The 23,184-nt window shown below is 43.4% G+C and overlaps 1 protein-coding gene across 3 annotated transcripts in view; it reads right to left on the bottom strand.

Moving 5' to 3' along the window:
* Positions 1-1,107: 1,107 nt before the first annotated feature.
* Positions 1,108-23,184, bottom strand: part of itpkb (inositol-trisphosphate 3-kinase B) — a 26,139-nt gene continuing 4,062 nt past the window's right edge. Inside the window, exons 2-12 of one of the 3 annotated variants that reach the window (XM_035617398.2) lie at positions 22,176-22,322; positions 21,839-22,001; positions 21,050-21,334; positions 19,512-20,429; positions 9,059-9,158; positions 8,588-8,625; positions 8,282-8,457; positions 7,578-7,782; positions 5,740-5,841; positions 5,098-5,169; positions 1,108-4,398 (exon numbers count right to left, since the gene is read on the bottom strand). In XM_035617398.2, the coding sequence (XP_035473291.1) occupies positions 4,189-4,398; positions 5,098-5,169; positions 5,740-5,841; positions 7,578-7,782; positions 8,282-8,457; positions 8,588-8,625; positions 9,059-9,158; positions 19,512-20,429; positions 21,050-21,334; positions 21,839-22,001; positions 22,176-22,222 (2,316 nt within the window). In that variant the 5' untranslated portion in view covers positions 22,223-22,322 and the 3' untranslated portion in view covers positions 1,108-4,188. Of the gene's footprint in view, positions 4,399-5,097; positions 5,170-5,739; positions 5,842-7,577; positions 7,783-8,281; positions 8,458-8,587; positions 8,626-9,058; positions 9,159-19,511; positions 20,430-21,049; positions 21,335-21,838; positions 22,005-22,175; positions 22,323-23,184 lie in introns of all 3 variants that reach the window. The other 2 variants (XM_035617397.2, XM_035617399.2) reach the window with 2 other exon arrangements.

Genomic DNA, 23,184 nt, shown 5'->3' with positions numbered 1-23,184 from the left:
TGACCCCTTTTCCCTCATTTCCCCTCGTCTGCGTGATCACAATTTTCCCTGGTTTCTGATTTGCTGGAATAGTGTTGCATGGCTCTGTCCCATCCACAGCGTTTGTTTCCCTTTTTCAGTGGGAACATCACTGTTGTCTTCAGTCCGCACAAAGAATGGCACAATTTTGCATTAAACCGTCTCTTCTCCTCCCGGTGTATTCTTCTCCTGGGCTCCTCGCTCGTTCTTCCCACTCTCCTCACCCAGCAGCCAAATTCTTTGTTGTCTGTGATGATGCTGTATTAGCGGTATAGTCGCAGTTGTCTCCAGCTCTGCAGAAATGTCTGCCTCTGTCAGTTGTGATGCTAAATAGTTTCTCAGGTCTCTGTACCTGTTACACACATAGCATATGTATATTTATCCACTAAGCCTATCAATTCTTTTCCAACCTGAACCCCAGCAGACTGTTGATTTTTGGACTCAACAGTAGAACAAATACGCTCAGGGCTCCTTCAGACGCCCCATCCCCTCAAATTCATAGTTGTGCATCGCCAGGGCAACTAACATTTGCATAGCTCTGACAAAAACTAACGTTACTATATAAATGGTATCAAATAAATGACATAGACAAAAACAGAATCCAAAACAAAGTGACAGAAGAGAGGATTGAGATGAAGCTTGTGTGTGTGTGTGTGTGTGTGTGTGTGTGTGTGTGTGTGTGTGTGTGTGTGTGTGTGTGATTTTCAGTTTGCAGAGACGTTATTTCTTAGGGCTGTGATGATTCTGAGACAGAGACGAGAACCGCGATACAGGCATCGACAGTCGCAGCACTGGACGACAGAACGGCGATACCCAAATGTAACAAAACTAATTTTTTTCATTTCAGAATTATCATTTTAACACACGTAACTCACAAGATTATTTTTCTATTTAAAGTGAGGGCACCTATTTTATGGTGTCACGACTATTTTGGTCCAATCATGATTGCGTGATCACTCCTGCAGCAAACGTCAGGCGTGTTTAATCCACTCGTGATGGAAAATGACCCAGAAAGGCCGAGCACAGTGCACAGTTCCACACCAGCAGACACTGCTGACACGAGTGCCATATGATAGTATACACACACAGTTTTAGTTGTTTTGTTTAAATTCAGTATGCTTTATTGACATGACTGTCAGGTGAACAATAATGCAAAGTTTTTGTCTCTTCAACTTCTGAATTGGTTTTCAGAGAATTACGCCTCCAGCAGTTGGGATGTCATTATTTTATACACGAGTGGAAATGGTCAACTTCAGAATCCTTTAGGTCGATTATATATCATTATGCATGTTTCAGGCGGACACACAATTTCCCACGTTGGGTGCAGTTTGCCGTGGCCAAGTGATTAAGGCAATTCACCAGGAATACATTTGGGTCTCCCAGCGCACATTCAAATCTCGCTGACAACAGATGGTCTTCATGCGCTCGTGTTTTGAAACCAACCAACTCTGCACTGGAGTCACCGCCGCCTCCGCAGAGCATGGAACGGGGAAATGTTCGGGGTTTCAAACACACAGTTCCACACAAACATTGTATAGCGTTTGCATCACCTTGTCCTTAGTGATAAAAAGCTCTTGCTGCTTGTTCTCAGTGAAGATGATGTTGAGAAATAATCGGTTAGGGCTGTAACGATTCTACACGAAGATAAGATCAATACCAAAACACAGTCTCGCAACCGTGATACAGGACGACTGAACCTTGACACGCACACTCTTGGCCTCCACCGCTAATTTTTTTCATTACACAATTAATATTTTTCACCTGTCAATCATGAAATTATTATTCAATTTTAAAGATTGGGCAAGCTGCATATTTCATAAATATTACGTATCAAGTTAGGCCTCTGTCTTAACAATTTTCCTTTCATTTTCATATCGAATTACGGCTCTGTACCGATCTGTGGTTCTGGAGAATCGTTACAGCCCTAATAGATTAGATAGAAATATAAATATTTATACTGTTGATCCCAGAGTGCACAGAAATCACACATGGAAGCAGGACTTTTTTGCTCACCATATTCACACTTTTTTTTTTTTTTTTCAAAGGACAATCCAAATAAATAGAAAGGCAACAACATGATACCAACCAACAACTCTAAGTGCACATTGGGGAGCATAAGCAATAGCTAAGATGGTTGGTCTCAAAGGAATAGGTGGACGTTTTGGGGGAATACGCTCGTTGTCTTTCTTGCCGGGAGGAGACCGATGAGAAGGTTGATACTCTTGTGTCTGTTCGTTACACAGCCACTGGTCAGCTCAGCTCGGCGCAGAGACAGATGTGTTCAAACGCAACTTAATTCTGCTTTTACCAGCACTTTCACTGATCATTAGAGATGCTGGGAAGCTTCATGTTGAGCGTACAAGTTGTCAGTCTTTTTCTCGTCAAGAAGAACTCAGACACGTATATTGCCCAAAACGTCGAGCTATTTCTTTAAGAAGGCACTGCGTGGACTAAACAATCTTCTACTGTCGCTGCAAACGTCTGATCTCATATGTTCTTATTGTTCATCAAGAACCTTGTCATATTAAGAGACTTTTTTTTTCTCCCTTCTCACTTACTGTATCAGCCCAACCAATTTCTAAGTGATCGTTTGCATTCCCCATCAAAGTGAATGGGTATCATTTCATGAGCGTCAATCTTCACTCACACTGTAAAACATGCTTGGAGACAAAACAAATGTAACAGCCCAGGGTTGAGAATATCACAGTATCCCATCAACTACGAATAACACAACATAATATAATGTCATAAATAAAAACAGATGAACTAAAGCGCTGAGCCCAAACTTTAAGAGGATAATAAACATGCACCCACATAAGAACAGGAAAACTCCCCTGTTAAGACTAAAGAGAACAGTCCGTCATAACAATAATATTTAGAAACGTATTTTCAGCTGTCTGACTCGGCTTTGTAACGTCAAGGCACTGTATAGCACTGTATAGCTTAAATAAGATTGTTCATGGCTGTAAGTGTTCCATGGAGTTTGACTAAAATAAAGTTACATTTAAAAAAAAAAACATCTAACATAATAAATCTTACTGTACACGGTGAACAATCCCAACAACATGTTAGAAGGGTAAGAAGTGTGTGGTTCGCAAACATTCGATATCACCATGTTGGCTGTGAAACAATGCCTTGCACAACAAACTGTACCTGCACACAGGTGTACACACGGGTGCCGCAGAAAACATCAATGAGCAACCTACAGTATCTAACCCCATCTATGGCTTTGGGTGTGACTGGATGAACCGAAATTAAAAAGACTATAGTTTGGTTTCTCTCTGTAAAGACAAACCTAAAATCATCTTCTAATGAGTAAAACCACACGCGACTGTACAGTCTCTAACAGTCTAAATGTAACAAAGTGTTGTTTTTTAAGATAGTGCTGATGTCGTGGTCCGAAAGGAACATAATTTAAATTAAAAAGAGTTAAAAACCAATATAACTCTGATTCAGCAGAAATGCACCTAAGTGAAGTTAGAGTCCAGCAGATGAACAAATGTTAAAAAATCTAAAATAAATGGGTTGCAGATGACATTGTTTTGAACCTCAGCCGTTTTAAAACCACTAGTTCTATGGAATTATGGTATCTGTCGAACCAGGCTCGAACATTACGACTGCACAATTGCCTATTTATGAAAAATTTGAACTTCACAGTGGGGTTTTTTTACATCACCACCTGGGGGCACTAAAGTCAGGATTTTTAAATTCCCACACATAGGGGCTTTCAAGTCAGGTGATATTCTGTATTTTTTTCATTTTGTCAAACAAATCCCAAGACAAAACCCAACAAGGACCTGATCCCACTAACGGGTATTGTCCGTGGTTCCAAACCTTGATGCAGCTTATCCCTCTGTGCCACAGAGCTTCTACGTTACGACGGATGTGGGCACTCGGTTAATTTTAAGATGATCCCACGTGCACCGCCCTCCTGCCGTAGATACTCCCTAGAGCACCAAACAGATGAAAACAGTCCCTGACAAATGGAGTCTGGATATGAACAAAGAGAATGCGTTAGTCAGTGAGTCGGCCTACGCGTTGTCATGGGATGATGTGGTTACCAGGATGAGGACGAAACGCCTGAAAGAATCCTTGAGGAAATCCAGAGGACGCGTGAACGGGACGTGATTGTTGTCGAGTCCAATTGTTCACTCGACAACCCCTCAGACTTCAAGTCTCAGAGTTCCCCATGGACGAAATGATGTCCACCAAACTGTCAAGTCCAAAAAGGTAGCCATCTTCTCGGTTGCCCTCCAGCCACACCGCTCGGTGGGTGAGTTCCTCCCCCTCAGGCAGGGCCGTGGTTTTCCCAAAGTCAATCATCCAGACTTTGGCCCGTCCCTTACTGTCATGAACGAATAACAAGGAGCTGCCAATCACCTGCAGAGAGGGGCATAATTACAAAAACAGTCTTTTATTTTCATTTAAGATTACTTAAGTTCACTTCCTGTTTTCTGTTTACAGTCATGTCCTGTATGCTTCCGTGTGCGCGCACACGTGTAAGTGAGAAACTGACAGGGTACATGTGTGGTGAAGGGTTGCTGCTGTCCAATTTCCATGACGAAAACCTGCTATGTCTTGGTAGATACAGTGTGTGGGCTGGTGTGTTTGATTGAGTGACTTATTTTTTTTTTTTTACTAAATTACACTCCCTCACTACGACAGTGAATTACAATGTGGATGTACAGTTACATACAGTATTTCATGCAGTTTTGGTTAGTATGTCTATGGACAGTCTAGAGAACATGGAAAGTCTCACATAGTAACCTGAGCTTAATCCTACAACATTAAAGACAAATATTTTAAACACAAACAGGTCCAAATACACAAATGTGTCTTTTCTGTTACTAAGAGACAATATATTTCTTTACAGAAAACAACCTTGTATATGTTAAAAAAAATTATCACACATTCTTCTACATAATGTTTAACACGTAAAAATTTTCCACATGATTTCTTCATCAGTATTTGATTCTTGACTAAATTTAAGTTTAAAAAAAATGAAAGATATGTGTTCGTTCTTTCAGCAGCAGCAACATGAGCAGCAAACAATGTCTCAATCACTGGATGTGTCTTTACCTCGTGGGTTTTGAAGAATGCGGAGATCTCCAGAGTGTCTCTGATTTCCATCAGCCTGGTTAGATAACTGTTCTGGAAAAACACACCAAGTCTTAGTTTTATTTGGTTCACCCAATTGTGCCCACATCTGATTGAGCCAGTTTTGTTTGGATGTTTTGTGATTAAACAGACTTAAAGGAGACTTATTATGCTAGAGGAGCTGTAGAGATATGAGGAAACCGATGGGTTTACTGAACATTAGGGCATGTGAACGCGTTCAAATAATAACGATGAACCTGAATATGAGCATAATATGTCTCTTTAAATAATCTCTTGCTTAATTTCCAAATTAAAGATAAACCACACTGATGAATGGTTTCAAATAATAACAGTGCATATTTGTGATGTTGCTTGTGTGTTTATGTGTGTGTGTGTGTGTGTGTGTTGTGTGTGTGGCCTTGACCACTGTATGGAACTAAAAAACAGATGAGGAATGGAATTTTGTTGGACTGTTAACCTCATGGTTGTTAAAAGTCTCTCACTATCACACACACACACACACACGCGCACACACACAGATGTCTACACATGCGTATAAAGATGCAAACACATGCACAATGTGACCTCAACCGAGTGAAAAGCGAACCTACAAAACATACTCACCAGTATGTCTTTGTTTCCTTTGACAAAGTCGTGAAAGGCCGTATTAACATGCTCTCTCGTCTTTGTCTTCTTAAAATCTCTGTTCACTGTCCCGTCCTCCTTCTGCAGGGGAGAAGAGAGAGGAGAGGAGTGAAGACCGGACCGGGCCAGACCTGATCAGACCAGACCATCAGTGTTAGAACTGACTTCATGTGAGAGTTTAACATGATGTTTGCATTGGTAGTATATAGCTCCTGGAGGGAGCCTCACAGTGTGAGTACCTGTGAATATTTAGTTTTTTAACTTTAACAGCTACAACTGACAGGCGTCTTGCATACATGGGAAGGATGGGGCTGAGGCAGAAGACGGGATGCAGGGAAGGAAAAGGAGCAGTGGAGAGAATGGACAAGGAAAAAACAATGTGGGGAGGAAAGGAAGCAGGGAGGGAAAGATATTTTTAAAGCCTTAAAGCAGGAAAGGGTCTTTGACCTGACTCACCAGAGTCATATACAGGGGAAAAAACATCTTTTCGTCGTGCAAATGTGTTATTTCTGTGGTCATTTGACCAATTTCGATATGGTTACTAAGGATTATTTTCATTGATGATAACTATCATTTTTGGGGGGGATTGTTTGATTCATTGTTAAATCTATAAATTGTCAGAGACTGAAAAATTGCCTTCTTAGTTTACCTGGATCCCAGGTGACAAAATCATTTTGTCTTTCCGTCAGTTAAAAAATAGACAGATGTTCAGTTTAATGATGTGAGACTGAGAAAACCAGTTAATATTCAAATTTGAAAAGTCAAAGTGTGAGATTTCTTATCATTTATGCTTTAAAAAGAATGATGTAAAAATTAACTGATTATCAAAAAAGAAACCAATTAACTTCTTTTTGATAGTCTGTTTGAGTAACTGTGTCAGCATACATAGCAATTTCTTTCATACATGGACCTGACGACCTTCTCATCTGATAATAAAGTGTCATATAACATAACTATAAAGTCACAAAAAAGGAAATTCTTCAGCAAAGTAGCACGGCAAATTGAGTTTACTCCTCACCTGTGGCAAAGGCAAAGTGGAAGCACGAGTAATTGTAGTAGAAAATAAATATTAGTACAACTAATAGCAACTGTAGAATTGGAGTTGTAGAACATGTAGTATTTCAGGACACAAAGTAGAAGAACAAGGTAGTTGGTCCAAGTTTTGTTTCCCTTTATGGTTCAAGTCTGAGCACAGCAAGGGTTCTCTCTCTCTTACACACACACACACACACACACACACACACACACACACATAAACACACACACACACACATAAACACACACACATAAACACACACACAAACACACACACACACACACACACACACACACACACACACACACACTCATCATACCTGATTACAACTCGCAGATTATATCCATATAACGTACACATACTCTTTCTCTCACACACACACACACACACACACACACACACACGTACACACACACATTTCTGTTTCACCTTTAGTGTCATGGCAACAGACCAGCGGGAGGCCGTGAATGTCCTTATATAGCCACGACCCTCAAATAAAGACAGAGAGGGAATGTGTGTGTGTGTGTCTGTGTGTGTGTGTGCCCGCACGTGTGTGTGTGATGTCAGTGCCAGATGCCGAGGCCTATAGAGCTGCCACAGACAGGCCTTGTGTACGACAAAGAAACTCACGCACAAAAATATACTTCAGAGGGAAGTTTCTGGTCAAAACAGGAAGTTAGACCTTGCCCCTGAAGGACAACCGCACACCCACACACTGAATACTAGAAGAAAGAAGGGAAGGAAGGCCAGACTCACACACATTTCTCTCTGTGGGTCTTACCTTGACTCCCTCTATCCTAAATCCCAGGGTGGCCGTTGAGCTTATGGTCTCCCTCCACTGCATGTATCTGGGTTTGGTCACCGCCTTCTGCTCGTTTTCCTCTGATGTCGGCGCCTCGGGATCGACCTCGATCATTTTCTGATACATGTCGGGTCTCGGGGAGGGCTTCTTACGGGCCTTGGTCAGCTCTTCCTCAAGGTAGGTCCTGAAGCGTGAGAGGTGAAGAAGACAGAAGAAGAAGAAAGTGTGGGTAAGAGACATGAGCACACAGAAGTGGAGAAGGTGAGAGAGCAAGTGTGATGGGTCTTTCCAGAAAAAAAAAGGAGGACACAGCTGTTAACATGAGCAGAGAGATGATCAAATGGATTTTAAACAAACTCTCCAGGTGAGGTGAGACAAACATGTAGTGTTTGTGACAGAAATCAAAAGTGAACGATAACATTATTGGTCTTATTTGCATGGCTCAACAGGAACACAAAGAGATTTCATCTGCAACGAGGGATTAACAAAGATGTTTTAGATGCTTCTATTTGGATTTTACTTCCAAATAAATTGGTTTCTTTGCGAGGAACATCTTAGAATGACCAATTATATGACTGGCAAAACTATTGAGGCAAACACAGTTACTGTAAGTGCACGAGTGCGGTTGCTTATTCTGCCGACTAAAGATTCAAGTGATGCCATGCGATGAGATGTTTTCTCACCTTATTCCCATCTTACAGTCCATCACGCACGGAAAGTCAAACTCGGCCAGCAGGTCCTCCATCTGGTTGTACTTCTGGCCGTCCTTCTCCACGTCTCCATGGTAACCGGGGACGTACGGCCGCAGCACATCCCTCATCAGCAGGGACAAGCAGCGCTGCTCGCAGTCACAGTGTTTCTGTATAACGGTATCATCAGCATATTGTCATCATTTTGTACCCTTGGCTGCATGGATTCAATATCAGAATGTAAACTGTTTCGATGACATGACAAAGACTTGAAGAGATTGATGTGAAGGTTTGTCTTACTTTCAAAATGCGGCCGTTGGCTCCTGCCTTGAAGCTCCCTGTAAGAAAAAACACTTTTACTATGGAGTAGCTGGAGGGCTTTAGTTTTACTTAGCTGAGTCTTCAACGACGCCAAATCAAACACCCGATATTTCCAAATCCTGTTGCTACCCACTCACACCTTCTCCTAGGGCCCTGGTCTCTGAGTAAAGATCTCTAAACTAAACACACTTTTGAACACACAAAAAAGGTGTCGTACATGTGTTAAAAATAATTCGTTTTTGGGGCTACTGTAATCTGATCATCTCTGTTGCATCGTATGAGGTTCAGAATAGAAATTGAAAGTATGTCTGATTTGGCGCAATGAAGCTTCCAGTGCTGATTCCTTATGCTCAATCGGCCAAAAAGCCACCACTGGTTCCAGACACACCACAAAGAACGACTTGGTCCCACATTGTTTTGTCTCAGCTCCGTGTTCGCCCTCCAACATACCTGCGTGCCCGGCCAGTTGTATCCAGGGATACTTCTTCTTGAAGGACATGACAAACGGAGACCAGTGGACCATGTTCTTAATCTTCTTCCAAGACTTGTGCTGCGAACACAAACACAAGTATTTATCCATTAGAATGATCAGATTTGTGTTGTTGAGGGAGGAATTTCATTTATCCTCGTTATTATCAACGTGAATCATTTCCTCCACCAGAATCTGCAGCTCTTTGTCACACCATAACGCTGCCTGCCTGCCTGGTGTAATAGTAAGGCATGATATTTGATGATGGTATGGGGCAGAGTTTATGCATACTTTGTGAAACATGAATTTAGGTTAGTCTTCTGAATGGGTAGATCTTGCAGACGGTCATGTGCAATCACCCGGGAAACAGGGCACTGGTATTTTAAGTCACCTCTGGATGATCTAAAGCTTTTTTACTCTGTAACTAACACACACACACACACACACACACACACACACACACACACACACACACACACACACACACACACACACACACACACACACACACACACACACACACACACACACACACACACACACACACACACACACACACACACACACACACACACACACACACACACAGTGGAGAATCCCAGGCTCTTGGGGGAGCTGTCTTTAATCTCTCTCTGCCTCCTTTTTTTTTTTTTCCTTGGCTGTTCTTGAAGAACATCTTAACTGAACTCTGGAGGATCAAGCTGGGGTTTCCCCTGGCAACACAAACACACACAACACACACACGCACACACCACACACAAACACACACAGTGTTTTTCCAAAGGCTCTCCCAATCCATGGCAAGGACACATTGAACTGCGGGAATCCTGCCACACACACACACACACACACACAGACACACACACGCACACACACACACACACACACACACACACACACACACACACACACACACACACACACACATGCTGCCTCTGACTTACATCAACAGGTTTTTCTTTCAGTGACCACTAACCCATTCAAATCCACTTCTTTCTCTCTCCAGCTCTCCGTCATTGCGATGGAAATACTTTAATGTTTTAACATTAGTCTCCCGTTGATGGTTGAATGGTTAGTGGAGATGCTCGACTAAGGGGAAAAACACTACATCCATTTAGATTTTTGACACACGGGAGAGAGATACTTGTGTTTGAATGGATCACTCTCTGTTGTCCCTTAACGTCCATATGATCTGTCTTATCCCCTGGAGCACATTAATCTAAACTGTCCTATAAGTGGAATCAAAGTTATTACAACATGAGCTATAACTTTGCTGCATGTTGCAACACCTCAGCGAAGATGCAATCCATCACACTCTACCAGAGTGAAATATTCAAACAGCAATTTTCACCCTAATGCCGGCAGCATCAGAGATGGAAAAAATTCCAGGTGTCTTGTTCTGTTGGTTTAAATAAGGCTCCGCCTCACAGCGCTGTAGCCAGCGGTGACCAGCGGATGAAGCGGCACTGGAAATATGAAAAAAGAGTTGCCTTGAAAACAGAGGAGAGGAGAGGAGGATAAGATAAGAGAAGAAAGGACCATAGAAGGAGATATATAACCCTTGTCACATAATCGGGATCAGCTGATAGCATGACTATCTATGGTTAGACACGCACACACACACACACACACACACACAAACGAACACACACTTTCTCATCTCTCCATCTGTCAGAGGCAGTGAAGAGTCACATGAGGGTTTTTTTTCTGACCCAGTGGACGAGAGAGAGAGAGAGAGAGAGAGAAAGAAAAAAAAAACCACGTGCACAGATCACATGTTGGAAACTAACTCATAGGTAGATCAGATGAAATGGGTCACAGAGAATGACAAGGCTCCGCGCTAGAACGTCATTATCATTGTCAGGTTTATCATAAGATTTGCCTTTTAAATTGCAACAACAGAAAGTTTGCAAGCAAGTCGCAGTATTTGTAGACGCACGACAAATTGATGTCTTGGTTATGAATCCTTTGAAATGGTTCTGGAACTCGCCTTGTTCAGCTCATACACAGTCAAAATGATTCCTTATCCGTTTAAGGAGAAAGAAAAAGAAGGATTCAATATCTTTTTTTCTTTTTTTGTGGGATGACAGTGGCCTGGACGAAAAAGGCAACATTGAGTAAATGCTTGTTATCTGTCAATGTGTAGACACACGTCAGCTTCCTCAGTTTAAAAAAAGAAGGTAAAAAATGAAACAAAACCGCAAAAAAACCATCTCTTCTCATCACTGTCTTGTGGTTACAGGAAATGCAACACTTATTAAGCTTCGTAGACCACCAGAAAGACAAAGAAGTTAACCCAAATGGTTTTCCCCTGCTCAGTTTTTTCCACCATCCTTAGTCAGTTAGCAAGAGTATCGGGCTACAGGCTCGGTCAGAAGCCAAGGTCTGTGCTTTCTCCGTCAACTCAGACTGTCATCCATCTTGCCCACTTATGGCTGTGTGTGTGTGTGTGTGTGTGTGTGTGTGTGTGTGTGTGTGTGTGTGTGTGTGTGTGTGTGTGTGTGCGTGTGCGTGCGCGTGTGCATGTGAGAGAGAGAGAGAGAGAGAAGAAAGTCTGGACTACCTCAAGTGTGAGAAATAACAGCCGGGGTCTCAGTTTGTAGATTTAAGAGCTGGAGACATTAAAAAGCAATCAGACGAGGGCAGGGGTCGGAGAAGACAAGAGAAGAAAGGGTTGGTTCGTGTCCAACTTGAATAAAAAAAACAACAATAATAAAGGCTTCAACAATCACATTGATGTAACCAGCATCGTTATAGCTCAATAAACGTAAGAGTAAAGCTGTCAAACACGACTAAACAAGGACTAAATCCAGGTATTAAAGCGTCCGGTGACGGTGAACCCAAGCCTCGGCGGGAATAAGTGCAACACTGGCAGCGTGGCTGACGGTACCTGAAGGTGGCTGGTGCGCAGGTGGATGACGGTAATGATGAAGATGGCTCCGACTGACGCGGCAACACTCATCACTGAGTACAGCCACGAAGACCACATGGTGGCCGATGGGTTCTCAGCCAGCCGGGGGAGTTTACGAAACGGACAGGACCGGTCGTCTGCGCAGCTCTCCCGCGACGCACGCAAAACTCTGTCCCTCTCCGCAACCTGGTCCTCGCATACACCTCTTCCTCTGTGTCCCGCATGATTTTCATGTGTATGTGCGCGGGCGCGAGCGTGCGTGTTTCTGGGCGGCGTGTGCATGGATAAACAATCGTGGACTATTTGTTTGTCAAATCGGAAGACAAATATAATCTGGGCATGCAAATCTCTGCACAGGTCACTACTTTTGAAAGACACAGATGGAGCCAAAGTGTCCGTGAGTCGCTGTGGGAGTGTGAATGCAAAATGAAAATGCGCTTTGAGGAAAAAGCTAGTTTTTTTTAGTTTTTTTTACATTTACACGTGTTTCTTATTGCGTATTAATGATTGTACAAAACCTGGCATGATGCTACTTAGCCTCTTTTTCACTGCCACTGTGTGCAGCAGTGCATCATACGCTTCATCTCACATTCTTAAAACATAAGAAAAACCATAGCCATGCACATAAATAGATTCTGACCTTCTCTATATGTAGTTTTACATGAATACGCCGACAGTGAAATGATAATTTCACAACTGGCAGGTGTGTATCTATCGCCTCTTGAGAGCCTGTGGGGGGAAGAAAAACAATTACAGTGAATGTGTCTAAATGCGTGACGTGAATACGATTCGTGCATAGAGAGAGGATTTGTGTGGGGAATATTTGCACTCGTAGGAATATATCACATACAATAACGAGATAACCAAAATCAAACTGTTCACCACAATTTCATTTATACTACTTTCCTTAATTATTCGTCTTTTCTACGCAGGTCATTTGCTGCCGTTCATTTCGGTACACTAGGAAAAACTATTTTACAAAACTTGAACACATTGCCTTAATTTGGTGTAGTTGGTTGTAGTCTCTGTGTGAGTGTTTAAAGTGCTTTGAAGATGGTCAATCATCAGGCCCCACCCGGAGGAAATGGATGTCTCTCAAATAATTCCTCAAAACATGCGGTCCGAAATGAATCTCCTCAGCTCCACGGTGCAAGTGGTCGAGTCGTGAAAGGTCGTGCACGTCTATGATTGACTGAAAAGTGATTTATTTTGTTAAGTTTGCTCTTTTTATTTATTATGGAAAATTAGGTTTTTTTAAAGGAGCTAAGATGGACATGGAACTGAAATACAACTCATGGAGTTGTTTGAGTTGGCAGAGTCCACACTTTTTTCTCCGCCTCAAACTTCCATCAAAGTCTCTGTCTCTCTTTTTTCTTCTGGCTCATTGCTCTGCGGTGGTCTCGCTCGCTCTCTGTCTCTCTCTCTGTCTCTCTGTCACTCTCTCTGTCTCTCCTATCTATATCCCCAGACCAGCTGGATGACAAGAGGAGAGCAGGAAGAACAGTAAAGTTTCCATTGAGAGAGAGAGAGAGAGAGAGAGAGAGAGAGAGAGACAGAGAGGGGAAATGGTAAGCGAAGGAACTTCTTGCAGACAGGAAGTGGGGGGGGGGGGGGGGGGGGGGGGTTGCCGCTTGCCTCAGCGACAGTATTTTCCACATCCGCCGCTGACTACAAACAAAAGAAAGACAAAAAAAAGAAGGCCTTGCCCTCTGTAAACAACAGAACGAGCTCAGAGGGGAGAAACAAAGACTTTTTTTGTTGGCAGCATCATGTGAACGTGCATCATGTCGTCTGCACATATGATTTCATGCAACTCGTATTTCAACGTGACAAGTCACTGATCGAATTGTGCAATTATTATATGCAACCACACAAACAATATGCATAGGTGTATGGAAATTACAAGGTTTTTCTTTTGACCCTGAGAACTAGAGGGTTACACTTGGCGACCATATATTACTCATCGGCGCGTGGGAAGGAGTGAGGTGAGGCGGGGACAGCGGTGAGAATGGTAACACACAAGGACAAGGGCAGAGGGTAACTCTGGGTTACAAATGTGTAGTGTGAACAGGCAGGGGGAAACACTGATGCGTGCTGATGTTTTCAACGGAGGAAGCAACGAGCATGATATCGCTCACCACAAGGTCCCCGTGCAGATACATATATTGCAACTGCCTGAATTTGCAGTTAGGGCCGAGAGACACGCATGCAATACATACCACACAAACACACAGACACACACAAGGGAACAAAATTAAACTGCAGTGAGTGTGATGCAGGCTAAGCAACATGCCTGGAGAGCGCATGATGAATCTCTACGCAACCGAGGCTGGCCAGTGGAAAATTAGCGTTGCAAAACTGACGGCTGCACAAAGGCGTGAAAAAAGCGACAGCTCAAAGAAAAAAAAGTGGGTTGGACGCTGAACGTTCAGTTATGTTGTAACTAAAAACCGTAGTCTGATAAGGAAAAGTTGTTTCCAAAATTCAGGTCACTATGGAATGAAGAGCAGACAGTAAGAGACTGTGGATAGACTCGACGGGTTTGGGGGGTTTCTTGACTCGCTCAGACACCAGCAGAATAACCTTTTAACATGTTAATATGAAACAATAAAATCTGAGATATAAATGCTATTATGTTCTGAACTGCAACCGCACTGATCATTCCTCTACATCCCCTTTTTTTGGATTCACACATCTCATCGAGGTTTCCCCCGAACGACTCGGTGACAGCTCTGAAACCGAGTGAAAACCGCACTTCACTTCTGCACTGGATCCAACACTGACGATACGCTCTGAGCCAAAATGTCAGCTCCAGTAACGTCAGGCTGCCCTCACTCCTCACAGCACATGCATGCACATGCTCTCACCGGCAAACCTCACACAGAAACACCAAATAAAGGGATTGACCGGTGTTTGCCCTCTCATAGTGAACCCAAGTAGGCGCGTGCACACACACACACACACACACACGCACACAAACAGGAGGTAGACACACACCCATAAACTTACAGACTTTCTGTCTCACACACAGACACACACACATACAGCTGTGAGAGGGAAACTCGGTTTGACGTCACGGGGTTGCTAGGCAACAAGCCGCCGCGGTCGAGAAGATTTTCCACTGCAGTACAAACACTGTGTGTGTCTCAGTATGTGCTTGTGTGTGTGTGTGATATTTTGTGCTGACCCACTTGGGTTACAGTAACGAATTGTCGTTGGGTCTCGGGGGCACTACAAACAACACTTTTTTCCTTTGTATCTGGTGTTGGAGATGTTATAGACAGTTTAGCTGGACAATAAAGCTGGACGAGTTATGTTTGGGTCAACATGACACTAAAGGGATGTGAGTCAATGTGACATAAGTTGAGTTTGTGAGAGAAAATCAGTTTCTGCATGTGTGATTGCAGAATGCAACAAGCAAAAGTTGTACTGTGGTGTGTGCACAGGGTGAGGGTGGGTCAGTATCAGCGTGTATGTGTGCGCGCGCTTTGAGAAGCGTGGGTGTTGTCTTCTTCTGTTTACAAAATGGACCTGTTTATTTCACGGATGCATACTTTCAAGAACGAGAGAGATGGATTGGAAATTCGTCCGACACTGCGATGGATGCATCCCGAGCTTTACTTACAGTTGAGACACCGTGAGTAACAACACGCGCTCTGCATCATTTATAGAACGATCTCGTTGAGTCCTGCCCCACTTCCGCTCAACTGTAGTGTCACCTCCACCAACCAGCTTCAGCGTCACATTTCTTTATATTTGGACATATAATTAATTTGTTCTTGACAAAACGATTTAAAGATTTAATAAAATTAGCTGTCAATTCATTTTTCTGTTGGTAATAACTGATTAAATACCCTAACTGTTAAGAATGGGTGATTTAAATATATTGGCATTAGAATTGTATGTGCCGTAAGGAGTTACTTGAGTGGTTGAAGATTAACTGTACTGATAAAATTCCACAATTACAGTTTTGTTTTTGAGGTTTTCCAAACTCATTGAAGAACATAAACGTTCATTTATGACCAGCCAGGTGGATGTTTTGATAAAGTTTTTCATTTTGTCATTTAATTTTGTCATACGTTATTGTCCTAAATCCAACATTTCATATATTAATATATTACAATAGTTGATTGCTAGGTGTTTTGCATTTCTGTATCATGTTTAACTGTGGGTGTGTACGCTTTAGGCGAGATTCCACAGAAAAGTTAATTCTCTATTAATATATTACAATAGTTGATTGCTAAGTGTTTTGCATTTCTGTTTCATGTTTAACTGTGGGTGTGTACGCTTTTGGCGAGATTCCACAGAAAAGTTAACGACAACTGAGTATCAGCTCACAGCAGATGTAACTCCGCCACTGGCTGCGTCTTCTCTTCAATCCACAGCATTCAACTGAAATTTTACAGGGGGAAAAAAGAAACACAGATGCAAATCTAAGAGAGGTGCCCTTTTTTGCAATAACTAGCAAAAGACTGGCAGCACACATGTGCCTTCTAACCTTGGAGAGATGCCCAACAGTCAAAGGATCAGTCAAACGCTGTCTATATATGGCTCTGTTCAGTTCTCCTCTCAGTTCAAACATAAACACTTCATTAGTTCATTTAACCTAAAAGCTAGTGGCCGTGACAAAGCAGACATGTTCGACCGTGATAGACCGAGGAGCATTAATTAAAATTAAAATGACTGTGAAGGGTAGTTCAGTCATCACAAATACAAGATGTAATGAGAATGATAAATGTATCCATAAATGTATTCTGCAAGAGTAAATTGTCCTTTTTTCTGCACATCTTTTTATTTTTATTTTAACATCTGTGTATGTCCTGTTACATGTCCCACAGAATGACAAGTATCCTTTAAGCGTTGGAATCTGATTGTATTATACCAAATGTGTCATGTGATAAAAAAGCGAATGAGAAGACGTGATGCGTCTCCCTTGTCAAATTAAGAAAATATTGCAACAGCACATTTCCCTGCTTTTCTTTTCTCTCACTCTGTTCTTCTCTCTGTCTTCCTCTCTCAGTATCACTCTTCTCCTCTCTCCCTCTCCTCCCGCCTACATACCTCCCACACGAACAAGCATGCTTTATGTGTTTCTGCATGTTCGCCTCTTGCAAACACACACACACACACACACACACACACACACACACACACACACACACACACACACACACACACACACACACACACACACACACACACACACACACACACACACACACACACACACACCAGGCTTCGTTAAACTGCGGATCAGGAACTGTGACAAGCTACAGACAAGAACATGGATACCCGACATGTTTGACATCTCTGCGCTATGATGTGGGAAATTCCGGGCTTACGCTATTAACCCTGTCCCTCAGTCAGCTGCCACTTCCATCAGGAGTATTCTCCTGGATAAAGCAAAAAAAAAACCAACCAAAAAAAACAAAGTAGAAAAACCTGGAAATATGCAAAGAGAAATACAAACAATATTCAAATTCAGCAGCCAAAGTCATTTAAACAAATTGTTTGTAATCTGTGTCACAGGAGAGAGCTGGGACTTTGGTTTATGGATGGGTCATTCAATTGAATAAGTAAGAAAACTGCATCCATCACTTTGCACAAAGCGAAGAATCTCTGCAAAAAAACTGTCCAGCTATAAATCATAACCACGAATATTTAGCTCATAAAATATTGATGATGGCCGACCTGAGTAATCGATTGCAAAGTAAACATGAACACTTCATCCCGATAACAGGAAACGCAGGAAGAAAAATGTTCGAGCAAGAAGTAACGAAAAACGGGGGAAACTTCCAATCAGTTATACAATCCATTAAATCATGTTTCAAAGTAGAAGTGAGGAGTGAGATGGCCTTGTGAACTTAAGCTGGCTAGAAATAAAAACACATCCACCAACCCAACTACACACACAAACACACACACACAGAACACACACACACAGCACACAGGCCTCAGCCTCCTCTTTGAACTGCATCCAAATGCAGGCAAAGCCTAAGTGTGTGTGACTGGTAAATTCACTTGCTTTCCCTCATTCTGTCACCCACAGTCTCTCTCTCTCTCTCTCTCTCTCACAGACACACACACCTACACACACACACACACACACACACACACACACACACACACACACACACACACACACACACACACACACACACACACACACACACACACACACACACACACACACACACACACACACACACACACACACACACACACACACACACACACAGGTCAGGACACAGAACAAGCTTTGTTACTGAATGTCAACCATTACTCTGGGAGAGAGCTCAGGCCAATTTGACACAGGAGCATCCAGTGACATGCACAGGCACATTCAAACACACACACACACGCACATTCAAACACACACACACACACACACACACACACACACACACACACACACACACACACACACACACACACACACACACACACACACACACACACACACACACACACACACACACACACACACACACACAGTAAGACACACGTGGTGCAATCTGTAACAGGGACCTATTATTAAGACAAACTGTATCGCTTTCACTGATTAGTTGTAAAATCACCAGTTCGGCACGAGCTAGATTTCGACTTTTTAAACTGTACGTACCTTTTGTAAAACTCCTCAGAGTCACAGGACTTCTGAGTCATACATTTTTTGTTGTGTGTGTCTTCTACGTAGCAGCTGATCTAACACGTTTAATGTATGTGATGAATGGGAAACAAGACGAGTCTCTGCCCCCCGTCTGTGCTTAGACACAGAAGAGCTTTGAGGTAAATGCTAAAATTGCTAATGCTGACCTCTATCCGGTATGATTACTGTACTATGATCCCCCTACTCACATTTGCGAATTAGTGATTATAAAAGATAGGCGTCAGCTGAGGGTGATGTCACAAATGAGGATGTCATTTGCCTTAAATCATAAACCAAAGAGATGGAAAGATGGACATTTTGACAGGATGATAGTTTAAGAGTCTGAGGATAACAATGGTCCATCCAGAGGGGGACATGAGTGTCTGCATTGATTATCATGGCAATCCATACGTATGTTGCTTATGGTGGTTGGGGACCATGAATGCACAACATACCAAATCTATGTAGTAGAAATCGACACATTTCACAGGATGGTGAACACAAAGGTCCGTAGGCTTTATCCTCTGGGGTCTATGAATGTCTGTTCCAAATGTCATGAAAGTCTAATAGTTGGAGAGATAGTTCCTTCAAGGCCAAAGAGGTGGACCAACCGACAGGCCAACCAACAGACCTTCCTAAAGCCGCGTCACCAGCGTTACTGGAAACATTCAGGTAGATTCATGTAAAGTGGCACTAATTCTAAGATAACCCTTGAATTCTACAGTTTATCCATCCATTTCCGCGACCCTTCCCATACGGATGATGTATATAGCAATTCCAACAAATGCATTTTAAGTCATTTTAAACTAGGTTTCGCTTACTTGTGAATCACAAGCAGGTTGCGATGAAGGCACACTAGCGGACACACTCTACTTACTGCTTTCTGTTGAGAGGTGAGGAGCGCAGGGCTGAGAAGCTGCTCCCCTTTCTCTGTGTCACTGGAAATGTCCTCCTCCGACTCCTCCCACGATGAGGAGAAACCGGCGGAGGAGGTGGAGGAGGACGACAGCTTCCTGAGGGAGCGCGTGGACGAGTTGGGGCTAGGGGTGCAGCATAATCCCTGGTCCGAGGGTTGGAGCTGGTTTTCCAATCCGTGGTCCGTTATTATGACCGCGGGGATGGAGGGAGAGTGGTTGTAGGTCTGATTGGTGGCGTCCAAACGACAGCTCTCGCTGCTCTGTGCCTCACACAAGGCAGGGGCTTCTGGACTAACCTCCGACCTGTTTGCCTCCGTCTGGAGCATCTCGGGACACAAGCGACTCTCTTCCTCATCCCCCACTTCTCTCTCTGTCCTTTCTCTTTCATCTCGCAGAATTTGTTTGTTTTCTCCCTCCCTGCTTTCTTTCTCTCTCCGTATTTCTCCGTCTGTTGCTGCGTTCAAGTCTAGTGCCTCGAGGGAACCCTGAACAACAGACCTCCCATCTAAACACGGAGTGTGCGTTGCTGTTTCTGAATGGCGGCCGTTTTGACCAAACAGTGTCTTATTCTCTGTGTTCATTTTGTTGGCACTGCTGTCCTCCTCGCCTTCGTTGCTTCCTCCTTCCCTCCTCTCCTCTGCCGTTATATCTTCGCCCCCTTCTCTCCCATTTTGGAAAACAGTGGGAAATTGGCTCTCTTGTGGTTGGGTCATTGGGCATGTAAGGGCTAGGTTTCCCTGGCTTCCTTGGCTGGGAAGCGAAGGGGCTTGGCTTGTTGTTCGTCTTGGAGATCGAGGGCTTCGCTGGAGCTCACTATTAAGCACCTGGGCACGAATCCCGGAAATGTGCGCCTCGAAAATGCCAACTTTTCCCCTGACCTGAAAAACACAGAGAGAATTATTGTAAACCTACGGCTACAGTTTCTAACGTTTCTTTTACCTTGTTTGGCAATAAACAGACTCATTGTGTGATTGTCAATGTTTCTATGTATTTGAAGTTTAATAATTGTATATTGTTTACACTACAAAAGTGCAGACAATCCAAGTCTCGTAAAACCAAAGTTGCATGACCCTGATTACAAGATTTCTGGAGTTTGCAAGGTGATAGTTGAACCCTTGATTAAAATCTACCTGCATTATCTTCCATAGTTTACCTCCTCCAGCATTCATTCCAGATAAAAACATGCTGTAAACGACACAGCTACATGTCAGCTTCATTACAAACTGTGGTTTACCGTGATCCTTCTTTTTTTGCTCAGTGCTCAAAGGTTGAGTGACAGTTGCATTTTGGGATCGTTACCTGTGAGCTGGGTGAAAGTTGCTGTTCTTATTTGCCAAGCAAGTTGAAATAAAGAAGGAAATTCTTCAGAGTTCGCTGGGTTATTGTATTTTTAGATAAAGATCGACAGAGTGGAAGATGTGGAAAGAAAGACCGAGTCAAAAAAAGAGACAAAGGAGTAGAGGAATACAGTTGTGTAGACAAAGAGGGGAGGCACAACCTCAACGTTCTGCAGCTCTCTGTGGATTTGCAGCAGCTGCGCCTGGCGTCTCCTCTCCTCTCGCCTCCCCCCCTCTCCCGCCTCTCCTCCCCTCTCCTCCTGCCCGTCCCCTTCGCCGCTCTCTTCACCGCCGGCCGAGCTCAGGCGCCGGACCCGCTGGCCGACATTGACGCCGAGAAGCTCCGGGCTCCGCGGGGACGGGGAGCGAGCGCGATGGGTGGGGCTTGGGCAGAGCGAGGACGAAGCGGGGAAGACAAAGGTTCGACCAAGTGGCGGGGGGCTCGTCTAGGAGACATGAAACATGAAAGACGGTTTTATTCATATCAAGTCATGTTAATATACGGGCGATCTTCATTTACTTGGCAAAAACTGCCAGTAAGAACAAAAGCAGTAATTCATTTTTCTCTCCTCTATTTTTTCCGTTCCAGTGGAAATGACTGTATCATATATCTCTTGAAATAACAATATGTATTTTATGTTTCCTAATATTAGCTCACATTAGCAGTTAAATTCTTTCATAAGTAAAAAGATATGCAGTGGGGTCTGAGATCATAACTTACATTAGTTTAATATTTCTTGTGATGCTGAATATGAATTTACTACATGTTACTTCAACGTAGGTTGGCCTTCAATTCACACTAAGCTAAATGTTTTTCAAAAAACCCCAGACAATCAGTGTCAGTATCAGCAACAGAAAACATGACGGACTCATCATCCAGATTGACGGTTTGGACCTGGATGATGAACCCCTGGAAAACCCACAGCGGGTGGATGTGGTGACTGAGTTACCTTGGGGCTGGTTGGGCTGTAAAGACCTCCCGCCAGCGCTCCCCCACCCAGTAACTGGCAGAAGGTGGTCCGATCCGGAACCGGCAGCAAAGGCCGGGCGACGGGGCTGGCTCTACCTCGCGAGGTGGCACCAGAGGAGCCTGACTGCGTGTGGAACTGATTACTGCTGCGAAAGGGAGAGGAGAGGAATTTAGAGGTTAACATTTCTGATTAAAAATGTAAATCATGCACATGGCGTCAGTAATTGCTCTGTAATATATTAAGAGTGAAGTCCAGTCAAACCACACGGAGCAAATATATTTAAAGTAACTATTTCTAAAACTAAAACACGACGGACCTGTTCATGACTCCCAGGCCGTTCAGGTTCAGGGCAGAGGCTGCCATCCCCGCGGCCAGGCCAGGGGCTTGGAGTGCTGGGTACACATCTGACAATCTCCCCTGAAGCGGCAGGGAGGTGTGGAGAGCAGCCTTCAGTGTTTCCTGTCTGAATATAAAAAAAAACCCAATTCTGAGACAATTTGACTGGAAAGTAAGTAGAGTGAGAATTAAAAATGATGACAGCATGCTTTGAGATGAAAATGTCTTTCTTTTCATGTAGTCCTGCTGTTGACCCAAAATAAAAGATGTCATCGTTCAGACTTAAAATTAAAGAAATGTCGAAAATAGACAGACAGAGAGATGGAGAGGGGGATAGAGGGATGAGCATTCTTCTAAAAGGAGAGGGAGAGTTCAAGAAGTATCTCACGGTCTTCGGGGTCTGCTCGACCTCGCTCTTTGGAAATTTGCTTCCGTCCAAAAATAAGATAACTTCAAGGTGACATTCTTTCCGGGAGAAAGTGAAGGCGGGGAGGCACACGAGGTTGGGCAAAGGAGACGGAGACAGGCAAGAGGAAAGGAGGCAGAGAGCGAGAGAGGGAGAAGCAATCACCGATTTTTTAAGTGGCAGCAGAACAGAAGAATGTGGAAAGTTCTGGACAGGCAACAGCTCGGCGATGGAATCTCCTCAAGGGATGCGGATAAAGATCACGCGCTCCCTACATTACTCTAGAATGTTGTTTTGTGACTTTGAAATGATGCACACGACGCAGCTGTCTGTCCTCATTTTAATGTTTTACGTAATAAGGTTCAAAATCGATATCTTTGGACAACAGGTAATGATGAAATAAGCTCCACTGTGCGGCGGGAGCTAACAAGTGGTCGACTGCACATCACTATCAAAAAACCCCCGTCTCATTTGCCAACAACGGGTTTGCAGATCACCTCTCAAATTCTTCTCGAGCCACAACACTCGGTTGACTTTCGATATGCTTCGTGTAACTTATAACAAGCACAAGCAAAGGCGGTCA

Source organism: Scophthalmus maximus, chromosome 18 (assembly GCF_022379125.1).
Source record: "Scophthalmus maximus strain ysfricsl-2021 chromosome 18, ASM2237912v1, whole genome shotgun sequence".
Lineage (NCBI taxonomy): Eukaryota > Metazoa > Chordata > Actinopteri > Pleuronectiformes > Scophthalmidae > Scophthalmus > Scophthalmus maximus.
The sequence above is the reverse complement of the archived record's forward strand: the minus strand, read 5'-3'. Positions and strand labels throughout refer to the sequence as shown.